We start from the raw sequence: 12,222 nt of genomic DNA on the forward strand, positions 1-12,222 counted from the left end.
TTTTTTGTTCAACATGTAGAACAAACTATGCGCGCTCTTTTTTATGCTTGTGTCTTGTTTTTTTTCTTAGTTATATGACCCAAACTCGGCATATACTGCCAATGCGGTAGTGGTTCACTAGAATATAACAGGTTGGATGCTTCCAGAAAGGAAAACATCTACATTACTCCTTAACTATTGAATAATAATAACTCATCGGCGTGCTATGCGGCGCTCAATGCCTGGAGGCAACAACGGAGCTTGGCTCAGAGGCGACAGGTAGGAATGCAAAGCAGGTTGATCGCGAATGCACAAATAGGTTAAATTTTTGCGGGTGTGTATGTTCGGCATGTTACATGGTTATATCAAAAGAAAATTCAATAAATAATCATCGAACTGTGAGTGGTTGCTTTACAGGTGTACTGAAGATCTACTATTCCTATTTGCTAGGGAAGTACAACATATACACAAGCCTGCACAGCTAGAACACTGTACATATACATGATTGATTGGCTTCAGTCAGCTTTAGGGCCCCTTTGGTAAGGTACGACTCTAAGGTGCTTCAGCTCCTACACTGTTTACGCACTGTAGCGTGTCAGAACCGGAGCCAGGAGCAGAAGTTCGAGCTTCACTGCCTCATGTGAACAGTAACCGCGCTAGATTGAGAGGAAAAAGGTGGGGATGAGAAAAACAGCTCCGATGCTACAGTGTTATTGCTCTACTTGCGCATCATTCGGACTTCCTTCTGTCTGTTCTTGAAATTCGGATGGTGTCTTGGTATTAGAATCACCACTCTGGGAATTGCGTGATGAATCTGCTCGATCATATCGTGAAACCAATGACCTCAGCATATTAGATCTCTTAATCAGAATGCCCAGCGCAGATGATGCTGCCGCTCGAACAATTGCGTCTGGCGATTGGCTCATTCTACCAACCAACTTAGCAAACACCTGACACAGAAGAATGTTAATCAATTATTCAATTCATTGAGAACTACGACTAAATAAACCACCAGAGTCTAGTATTAATACCTGGGAGAAATAAGGAGCGATGAATCGCTGATCATCCAAAAAGGATAGCATGCAACTCACCAAACAAACCGCGTTTGCTCTTATGACTGGCCAAGGCGCATCGAATGCCTAGAATGCAAAAACAAGAGTCGGCTTGCTTTAGTAGTCTCAATTGTACAGCTTAAAATTAAGTTGAGCAACCTAAGAGTAGATTTTTGGGTTTGCTTTAGTAGTCTCATTGTACAACTTAAAAAACTTGAGCAACCTAAGAGTAGGCTGTTTTCCAATTAAGAAAATATAGGCACCCAAATTTGAGTCGTAGAAGACTCACACCTCAATAATGGAAGTGTACACCAACACCTCACACCAGTTGATCTAGGCTCGGTTCCTAACTTCCTAATGTATGTACGACTAATAAGAAAACTTTACCTGGATAGCAGATTCTAGGTAGCTGTCAACTCTGCCAGGAGACAACCGACAAAGTTGTCTTGTTAAGTCCCTAATGAAGTCCTCATAATCGGAACTGAGGGCAAAAACATACTGGAAATGTCACTTCTAAATAAAACATCAAATTACAGAACAAATAGGTAGGAAAGCTCAAACAAACCGGCGATCAGAAGCAAAATACTGCTTGCTGAGGAGCAAAGACAAGCCCTCTACTTCCATCAATGGTGCAAGGAGCTGGAATGTGTTCTGTTTTTGACCAAACAACAAAGAGTAACATATCCAAGTTCAAACAAAAGTGTGGTAAGGGGAAATGTTGTAGACCATAGTGTATATACCCGACAGGCTAGACGAATACTTAGGTCATCATCATGAAGATGTAGGATCAAACGGGGAAGGGTGGCATGTATCTGTGTTGGGGTTAATAAAGTTAATACCTGGAGTGGCATAAATAAATAAAAAACAGTAGAGGGCATATAATCGCACATCAAATTGTAAATTCTACCTTGTAGTTTCCAAAAGTAAATAAATTAAAGAAAATCACAAGTATGGATGGCAGAACATTATGAAACATTATAACTGCCTTGACACTTCATGTACCAGCAGGGGCGGAGCCAGAACTTAACCAAGAGGGGTGTTAAGTACACTGCTGAGTGCTGGCTTTATACATGATTAAAACATTTGATTCCACATATAAATATAGTTGCATTGAGCTACAAAAATAACATATCATTGAACATTTTATGCTCTAGGGCCGGTGCTGCAGCCCTGGCAGCACCGGCCCTGTCTCCACCCCTGTGTACCAGCATCCAACAAAGAAATTACAAGATAACAGTATGCAACATAAAGTGACTGCAGTGGAACTGTATGCTTACCTGCTCAATAAAAGCAGTGCGCTGCAAACCAACACCATATGCACTTAAAGCACCATAAGCTGCAAATGCATTGGACCTCATTTTCGTATTCATTGAGACCTGTGGCACAACAATTGCAGAATAGGTTAAGTCATGAGCTGTCAATTTCAAAGCATAAAATTGCATAAATATACCACCTGAGTGCTTTTCCCTAAAAACTAAAACACATCATCAATTTTTTTTTAAATAATCTAGAAAGAACAAAGAAGGGTCCAAAGAAACATCAGTGGAATGTGATTTAGTCATGCAACATGTAAGATGTTAAATTTCCATGGACCATAGAGAACTACGACAATCATCTTGCATCACCAAAACCTTATTTAAGAAATACTAGTGTCTTAAAAATCATGGAATATAAAAAAATGAGTGTTCTTTGAACAGAGGAGACCAACCCGAAAATTTATGAAGCACTCTATTATAGGCTACTACAGGAAAACAGACAAAAATATAAGGCAGTGCTTGGTCTCGATGATATTGCCAACTAATACAACAGAAGCGCAATTTGCTACATGGCTCATTGCTATTATGTGCAGACATTATGGTTCTTCCAAATTTATATGGATTGTAATTCCACACCATCTCACAGATCCATCAACACTCTCGTACAGAATTGGCGGAAGTGCATGGATTATTCTGTATGAGTGTTGATGGATCTGTGAGATGATAGCACGCATATTGTCCTGCATCATGGCATTAGAACAGCAAAACCAAAAAGTTTGTTCCGGATAGTTACCTGAAGATTCCGCAGCCTTACTAAGAGATTTATTAAGATGGGACCAACAGCATCTTGTTCTGACAAATTAAGAACCTGAAACCGGTGCATGATTTTCAATTATTCTGTTAATATTGATAAAAAATGGAATTACATTAAATAAGAACTCACAGTTAACAAGCATTGGACAGCAGTTAATTGAACAGACTCGTTGGGGTCTTCAAGTAGCGCTAATATTACTCCTAACACTTGCTGGATGTATTTAAGCATGTGTCTCTCAGGAATCTGAAAGAGATCAAGGATGATTAAGCATATGGGTAATCAATAAAAAGTATATGGATCTCATGATTTCACTCAGCAATTAGATTGGGTTAGTGTTCAATCCATAAAGCCATACGATTCAGGGGGGGGGGGGGGGGGGGGGGGAGCAGGATCTGATAGGTAGACAAAATAACATTACTTTCAACTCTATGTTAGTCAAACAATATAATCGAACCTATATTACTGAAATAATAAAACCAGATGTAATGAAAAGAACAGGTATTCATGCTGTGATTAGAATGATGACCTGCACAAGTCCACGCAAACAGAGACTCCTGACAGTTGGTGAATCATCAGAAACATGTTGACACAATTCCACAACCATTTGTTCAAGCAATGTAGGTTCTTTTTCACTGCACAAGTAAGCAGCGAAGGTTATCAGTAAGTTTAGCGGTGTGGGGAATAGAAGCTTTGAATCCCATGCAAAATTGAGCACTGATTCTGAATATGGAACTATAATCTAAGCACACCAGAGGCGCAGAGAGCATTTCCAGATGCGATTAGGTGAGAGAAGAAGCATAATGTAAAGGTAGGGAGTTATTCAATTACATGTGGTGGATAAATTCTGATAGTGCAGCAGCAGCAGCCTCCCTTTCAGCCCTCTGATTTCTGTTGAGAGCTTTACACAAGATAACGCAAGTTGGCAGAACCTATGATAACAACATATATAATTATTTTGCATCAACAATTTCACCAAAATATATATAAGGATACTCTAGAATCTAGAACATACATCTTTTGGTCGTTTTACTGAGGAACTGCATGCGATTTCCTGAACAAGATCGATCCATTTCTCCTTCTCAGTTTGTTCCCCATCTCGAGCTAATATCTATTGATGGTAGATACCTTTAACATAGTCAGAATCACTTCACATATTTGGCAAGAAATATAAGTTAAGAAAAGCACCTTTCCAATTTCTACATCACCAACACATTCGCAAAATGACTGAAATGCAATTAACAATGATCTGCATAATATCCCCCCCAAAAAAATACAGTCCTTCAGTTCACAAACAGCCTTGATATGTTGAGTTACAAAAGCTATAGGTTTAATTGTCACCGTAGAAGTTCATTTCGGCCCAATTCAGCAAGACCATGAAGACTTCCGAGCTTCAGTATAAGGCCCGAAAGAACAGAAGGGTAACTTTGCTCAACTGCTTGTTTCCCAATCTTCCCACCGCCTCTGTAAAGTTTGAATGTTTTTAAGTATGTAAAATCAGCAGAGGAAAAGGTGTCTACCATTGTCAACATCAACAGTGAGCCATCAAATGGTGACCAATACCTCATAAATGCATTGAGAGCAAACATAGTTGCCTGTAGAATACAGTCATCAGCTGATGACTCAGATGTACTCTCCCCCTTCTCAGAACTGTTTATTATGACAGGTTCTTTGTGAAGTATAGATAAAGTGTACTCCAGGAATAGAAGTGCAAGCTCCTTGTGCTGGGAAAATGCCTGAAATGGAGGCCGAACAATCAAACACGCAGTACGAAGTGTATCTCCTGGGTTTATAAAGCCAAATTCTGCTAAGTCTTCCAGGTGACAATAATTCTAAAATATTTAAAATAAAATGCAATGTAATTCAACGTGCATTGCCATACGGTGCAAGTAGACAATGTAGTAAATCATGAAAACCATGCTGATCCTGGTCTTACAAATAATTGCAGGAAGAGTTAAATTTTCTTTTTAGAAAAAGGAACAATTACAATAAGAAAGGATACAGTGTGCATGAATACATATCAGTCAGGATTATCAACTACTTCCATGAATACATATCCTGTTGCACAGCTCAATAAATATACATGAACACCATAATGCATAACTGAATGCGATAAAGACAATATATCAAAGCATAACTATAGTATTGATACGTAACTCAATCAGTTCCTAATGCATGGTATTCTTGCATAATACAAGTGTTCAGCTTCCGCCCAGCACTTACATAAAAAACATCCTGTATGGCCCAGCCTCCACGAATCCTTGGTATGTCTTTTGTACAGATATCTCTTCCAGCCACAGATAAAACTTCATCAAAGACCACAATGTGATTGGTGTTTTCTGCTAGGGATGATATCTGTCTTAAATTAAGGCGAAAGCTGCTTGAAGGCATAATCATAGTCCGCAATATTTATAATTTGATATTGGAAAATTTAACCAAATACATGATAGATAAAACTAACGATGGATACAGCATTCAGAACCTCTTGGCGTGAGTGCTTGTCGGTAAGAGAAACAGCAGATGAGAGCAAAGATTGAGTTGTCCTACAAGATCAACAATAGGATCATAAAATAATAGATTCTTGCAATGAAGAAAAAGATACATGATGCACTGGGCTGAAACTTAGGTTGACACCTACCTGAAAAAAAGGTGTAACTAAGAAAATTATATCACATATTCACATCACAAAAACAGTCTGTCTACGCTGGTAAATGACACAGTGCCATGCACTTTTTAAAAATGGACATAATAGTCCTCTTTGGTGTCATTCTTTTGGTTGGTAATCGGTATGTCTTTGAGATTTGTAAGGGCCCTCTAGAAATTGTCTCCTGCAGCCCCACTCTGGTAAATGTGGGGCCATGGCACCCTAAAGCGATGGTAGTCTGTGCCCTCTCTCTACATCCTCAACTGAGACATAGGGGTAACTGGAATTTCCCAGCTAGAGATCTTATTTTTCACACACAGATGTGTTTCTAGTGTCATGTAGCATAATAATTTTTAAAATGTTAATGAACTAATTTCATCTTTTATAAACTAACCTCGAGACATCAGCTTCATGTAGCTCCTTGCCTCTTCTGATAATAAACATGATAATAGCTTGAATGGAAGCATCTGCTGACTGCTTTACCTTATCACATGTTGCCAACAGTACAAGAGTGTAGCAAGACGACCAGCTATCCAAGTATACAGATGTTAATACGACCATGCCATTGTACAACTTACATTTGAGTTGAATTGAATTGGTTACCTCATCCTTTGATAATAGAATACACACTGAGGAGACAACCCTCTGAAATAGTTCAGTTTGATCAACAGATGCCTCCTGAGAGCAATACAAACATAACCTCGATAAGTTGCTTGACTAAATGGATCGAACAGATAGTAAACGAAGACATCATACTCACCCTTCTGACAATAGAGACTAACTCCTCAAGGGAGGACAAAGCACTATACGAGGATTCCAGATCAATATCATTAGAATATGCCTTCTGCTTTGGAAGTGACAATGAAATATTGAAGAAAAGTGCAATGATCTAGAAGGAAAAAAAAGCATATGATCAAAATAATTTATTTACAACATAAGATGAAAACATTAAACAATTCTGTTATATAATGTGCATGCTTGCGCTATCTTCTGCAAACCATAGCTATTTTATAGCAGAATCATACAACACATGTGGAAATAGAAAATTGCACATTAGGTAAAAGGGCAGAAACATGCTGTAACAAACAAAATAATGCAAAGCAGTCCTTTTTGCACAAACCTGAATTGCAACTTCCCTAACTTCCGTGTCTGTATCAGCACAACGAGGAAGGTATGCCATTGTCCTCTCTCCCAAGCTTAAAGAATCTCGACTAGGCAACACAAATGCAGCTGTGATAAAATAACAGCTATCTTATACAGGGATGATACCTACACTTATTAAGCAGTCTAAGAAAATCAGTAAACATACATGACAAACTTGACAAGCTCCTAGTCCCTCCTTGATCGATTTGCTTATTCATTATGAAAGCTGGATAGGAGCCCAATGCACCAAATCCACCAGAACAAAGATTGCGAAACTTTATTAGCACCTCCTGTACAGCAACACATCCTCTTCTTCTTTGGTGTTCCAAAGATGACGATACATATGGATCAAGCTGCCTAAGAATATGCAGCAACTGTTCTGCTCGACTTCGACCATCTTCACCACTGACAAAGGGAATATAAGGTCGGTGATGAGCATTACAGAATACAAATGAGAAGTACTGGGGCTCTTGCATTTTTACCCTTGCTTTGTATCGAAATTGTGATTTTGCCCCTGTTTTTTTTTTACTTTGTGAATTTACCCCTTTGTTTTTGAAACGAAGCACCACTTTGCCCCTATTCCATCATCCTCCCCTAACGGTGTTACATTTTATACAAAAGGACAGAAATGCCCATGTGATTTTGCCCCTGTTTGTTATGCCTATTTGTGATTTTGCCCCTGATTTGGGAATTAGACATTTATATTTGATCAAATATATTTGGCCCAACTTGCAACTATTTCAATTCAGATTTAATATCAAAAAAATATTCAAAATTTTGGAAGCGCCTTAGCAGTATTTTGATAGCATTATGACTAGGCCTGGGCGTTCGGTTCTAACCGAAATTTTGGGTCAGTTTTTTCGGGTCGGTTCTAACCCAGCCTCATAGGCAGCATATCGACACAATTTGTATTCTCATCGAACAAAATAGAGAGGAGATTGAGTCTTGTATATACATTATTGAGCACACAAGTGAGGAGATCGAGTATTCGAGTCTCATACTACATAGATGCGAGATTCCAGGCTACGGCGACTCCGTTTGTACCGAAGCCAGGCTGCTGCTTCCAGATTTCCGGTCATGCTTCTTTGCTGCTTCCTTTAGGACCTGGCGGACTGCAGGAATCCATGGAGCTTGCCGAATCGCCGTCGCTCATCCCTGCCTCGGCACGCAGCGCTGCAACGGTGTTGCTTGGAGGCTGGCACGGCCGCACCGGCGGATCCGTGGCAAGCCAACAGCCCCCACGCTTGCTCTGCTAGTGCGCTTGCTACTCACGCTCGGTGTGGCCTGTGGCGGGTGATGCCGGGACGTGCGGTCAGATGCCACCGGAGCCCCGTGGCAGGGCGCCGCCGCCGCCCGGCGCGCGCACGCCGAGACCCGCGGGCAGGCGCCGCAACCTCCCCGCGGCCGCCTGGAGGAAGCCCGCGCCCCGCCGATGCAGCCGCCGCGGCCAGGAGGCAGCTGCGCCCCGCGCCCTGGAGGCAGCCCCGCCCTGCTGGTTCTTCCGCCGCTTGCCGCCGCCGGAAGCCTGCGACCGGATGCAGCCGCGTACGAGACTTGGGATGAGGCGACCCGTGCTTCTGTTTGGGATGAGGCGATAAGGATAGAGGGCAGTGTGGTCATTTCGCCTTTGCTTTTCAGATTTATAATTTTTTTAATTCGTTTAATCCATGTCCATCTGACGGACGTCTAAAGCAGGGGCAAACGGACCATTCATTTCAAGATAGTACGGGTAAAAATACAAAGTTGAAAAAGCAGGGGCAAAATCACAATTAGACTACTGGACAAGGGCAAGAACACAATTTTCCCTAAAATATAATGGATTTTTGGTTGTCCTAACTCCTAAGTCAAACCATTCTAAGTTTGACCAAGTTTGTAGAAGAGAACAATAATGTTTATAATATCAAATGATAATACGTATTTTCATAATTTACCTCTTTGATGCGGTAGATTTTAATACTCTTTTCTATAAACTTGATCAAACTTACAATGATTTGACTTAGGACAACTGAAAATACATTAAATTACAGAGTGGATGGAGCACTAGGCTGAAACAAAGACGATCAAGCTGCCCAAAATACCAGGAACTAATACGTTGCCTATTATGGGTACTTAGGATCACTTCCTTGTATTTATCTTGTTCACCTCATGTTATTTCAACACTAAAATAAATCCTCTGTGCCTAGTTGCTTCAGATGAACCATACTAAAGAGATCCAGCATGAACGTTAGACCGTTAATGCAACAGCAATCGATGTGTCTTTGATGGTGCCTCTCCTAATCTCGCTGATACCATGTCACTCGCTATGAGGAATTATATTTCTGGGGTTTGGCCAGGGCAAGGGTATCACCTTTCTCCTTGCCCTTGGCCCAGATGGAGGCTCTTAGGATGCCCCATTTTGCCCTTTGGTTAGGTCGAGGTTGTTTTATTTTTCTAAAGGCACGAATGTAATCTGGTTCTCTCTTTTTGGTGTGTGGGTGTGTTTGTGTTTCGGTTCTTGCCCCTCTTTTGTCTTAATATAACAATACACAGCTCTCCTGTGTGTTCGAGGAGAAAAACAGACCTCGTGGATTTTTTTTTCTTTAACATGCAGGAAGAACTGTGTATCATAATTATAATATTATAAGAAGAAAAAAAGAGTGGGATTAGAGTGCTCCCCCCCCCCCCCCAAAAAAAAAAAAAAACATACACCCACCCACCCACCCACAAATAGAAAATAAAACTCACACGCCTAGTAGTAAACATGGAAAAAAACGATGTCGTTCTTGTAATTTCACTCGCTACAAATGTTTTGAAGCTGTAAATGAAGTCAAGAAGTTATAGCATTCCATTTAAGAGATGTATATAAATGGCCCAATTAAGGTTTGGTGTTTTTGGTTTGTGTACATGGTAGGCTTGGACTTATATTCTCAAACTAACCAAGAATACACATAAATCAGACATTCTGGCAACATAAGAAAACATAGCTAATGACAGAGAAAATTGGCCTTTCTTTAAAGACATAGCAAGTAGCACAAGAAAAAAAATGAAAAAGCAAAAGAAACAGCATAATAAACAATATTACCCAAAATTAGAAATAATACAATTGAACTATAAGTTCACAACATTACCTTGTAAGCAGGATGGCACCTAACAGAATAATGAGGTTTGTTATGAGACTCTCAACAATGCTTGAGGGTTCTGTTGGCAATGCAAAAAAACCTAATGTTGCCTGAAAGTGGAACATAAACCAAGTAAAAACAATATAAAGATTCTTCAAGTAATAGACAAACTATTAGCAAAGTTTTGTGGTGTTGCAACATAGCCATGCAGACCTTCATGACACGGTTTCTTGTTTCCATTGGCAATCTTGGTTCTAGCGAGACCAGAGTAGTACAGGCACTTAAAGCAAGACTCTGCATATGTAAGAATGATTTAGAAAAGAGTAAAAAAAAATGTCATAAAACTTGATAAGTCGCTACACCATTACATAGTGAGCAGAAGTGAAATAAATATAAAGAAATACTGTAGATGTAAGCTAATTTAAAAGTGAAGCTTCAACTAAACAAAGAATTTATTCTACATCTGGAAACAAAAACAAGGGTCAAAACTTGAGCATATACCTGCGTGTGCAAAAGCTCGGTGTTGAAATCATTGAGATCATTACTTTGATCCCTACCCATTAGAGTTAAAACGTACTCCAGTAACTGGTCTCTTCGTTTCAGTGGGAATGAGATTCCCATTTCAGCAGCACTAATAACAGCTCGACCTAAAGACCAAAACTGATCACATATGATAGTGCAGAAAGTACATAACTGTGAAGTAAAAATTGTAAATGCATAAACTTAGCTGTTGCTATATGAAAATCAATGCCATTCTGATTAAACCAAGATCATACATAATAACTTGGTTATGCTATATGGCTCCATGATATTCAGAATTAAAGATACCATAACAGAGCAAGTACTACCTACATCTAAATAAGAAGACAATAGTCACATGGGGGGTGTATCTAGAGCAAAATCAACTCAAAACCCCTACGTGTTGTGAAATTGTATCAGGGTCCCACATCCTTGAGGGTCAGGACCAACTTGGTTTTATGAACCCATATACATATCACCTAGCAGTCTAGCACTCTACATGTGAAATGGTAAGTGCATTTTGTATGTTCCCTCATAAACAAACCAATTAAGCATCTGCTCATTGGAACTTTATGACCTCATCTCAACATGATAAAATTGCTAAATATGCATAAGACCCTGAACGCAAAGGAGTAACTGAACTAAAAGGTGTGTGAAAATTAATGTTACTAATATGCAATATAAGTGTGGATCTTTTGTGTCTAGGGTCAATGCACCTCAATACTCACGCTATAGAGGATGCATTCCTATGTTTGCTGCTCCATATACCTATTTAATTTCAATCCTTTTTTCAAAAATAATTATAAAAAAACTCTTACAGTGGGGGTCTCCCCTGCTGCATTTTCGGGTCAAATTTAGTTGCAAATGGTGCAGCACAAATATCAGTGCTTAATGGAGTGGATATACCGATATATGCAATGTGTACATGTGCCCATAGAGGCAGATTTGCCAGGGGCCTCCCCAAATATTCTCATGTAACAAAAATATATTATGAATGCAACACACGTATAAATTTGGAAGTGTACAAAGTTCAACAACAGGAATTGGAGGATATGCAATCTTCTGAGGGAAAAAAGAGATAATAAATTAATGCACAAAAATTGTATATTAACTATCAATCAAAGGTAAAAAATCATATTCCATACAAATCTATCAAATACAAACTGTCAATTAAATGCCGTGTGAGTGATATGAGTGATAGAGAACAGCAAATGATCAAACAGTGTACCAAACCATTTAAATGGAAACATCTATACTCATTCTTCTTCTTTTTTCTAGAATGCACAGGAGAGTTGTGTCTCATTGCGTTATAAGCAGGGGCGGATCTACAGGGGGGGCTGGGGGGGCTCCAGCCCCCCCTACAGCTGGTGCATCAATGGAAATATGGGGAGGGTGAGAGAGAAGAAGAGGTGGAGGAAAGAAGAAAAATGGAGAGAGAGAGAGAGGAAGAAGAAGAGACCAGCACCCCCTTCAATCCTGTTCTGCATCCGCCACTGGTTATAAGGAAGAAGAAACATCTATATTCAATCTCTTAGTACTAGTTTTGTCTTGATAAGCTTTAAGTTAATTCTCAACTTAATCATAAATCAGCAGAATCAAATGTTTCGCTTACTCTTTTTTTCTCAAACTACACAGGAGAATTGTGTGTCATTTCATTAAGAAGAGAGAATACAAAAGAAAAAGGTGAAGTGCCTTTTCCAGACTAAAAACACACACACAC

At 39.6% G+C, this 12,222-nt stretch overlaps 1 protein-coding gene across 1 annotated transcript in view; it reads right to left on the minus strand.

The window, feature by feature from the left end:
- Positions 1-610: 610 nt before the first annotated feature.
- LOC136535696 (protein SHOOT GRAVITROPISM 6) overlaps positions 611-12,222 on the minus strand; it is a 46,317-nt gene continuing 34,705 nt past the window's right edge. Inside the window, 25 exon segments of the mRNA XM_066528069.1 lie at positions 611-929; positions 1,011-1,118; positions 1,419-1,512; positions 1,597-1,682; positions 1,772-1,843; positions 2,309-2,407; positions 3,081-3,155; positions 3,231-3,344; positions 3,628-3,733; positions 3,930-4,030; positions 4,114-4,209; positions 4,287-4,347; positions 4,440-4,562; positions 4,662-4,834; positions 5,322-5,453; positions 5,569-5,641; positions 6,137-6,240; positions 6,242-6,271; positions 6,346-6,420; positions 6,503-6,631; positions 6,863-6,972; positions 7,052-7,290; positions 9,993-10,093; positions 10,197-10,277; positions 10,485-10,630. Coding sequence (XP_066384166.1) covers positions 690-929; positions 1,011-1,118; positions 1,419-1,512; positions 1,597-1,682; positions 1,772-1,843; positions 2,309-2,407; positions 3,081-3,155; positions 3,231-3,344; positions 3,628-3,733; positions 3,930-4,030; positions 4,114-4,209; positions 4,287-4,347; positions 4,440-4,562; positions 4,662-4,834; positions 5,322-5,453; positions 5,569-5,641; positions 6,137-6,240; positions 6,242-6,271; positions 6,346-6,420; positions 6,503-6,631; positions 6,863-6,972; positions 7,052-7,290; positions 9,993-10,093; positions 10,197-10,277; positions 10,485-10,630 — 2,768 coding nt within the window. The 3' untranslated portion in view covers positions 611-689.

Source organism: Miscanthus floridulus, chromosome 2 (assembly GCF_019320115.1).
Source record: "Miscanthus floridulus cultivar M001 chromosome 2, ASM1932011v1, whole genome shotgun sequence".
NCBI lineage: Eukaryota > Viridiplantae > Streptophyta > Magnoliopsida > Poales > Poaceae > Miscanthus > Miscanthus floridulus.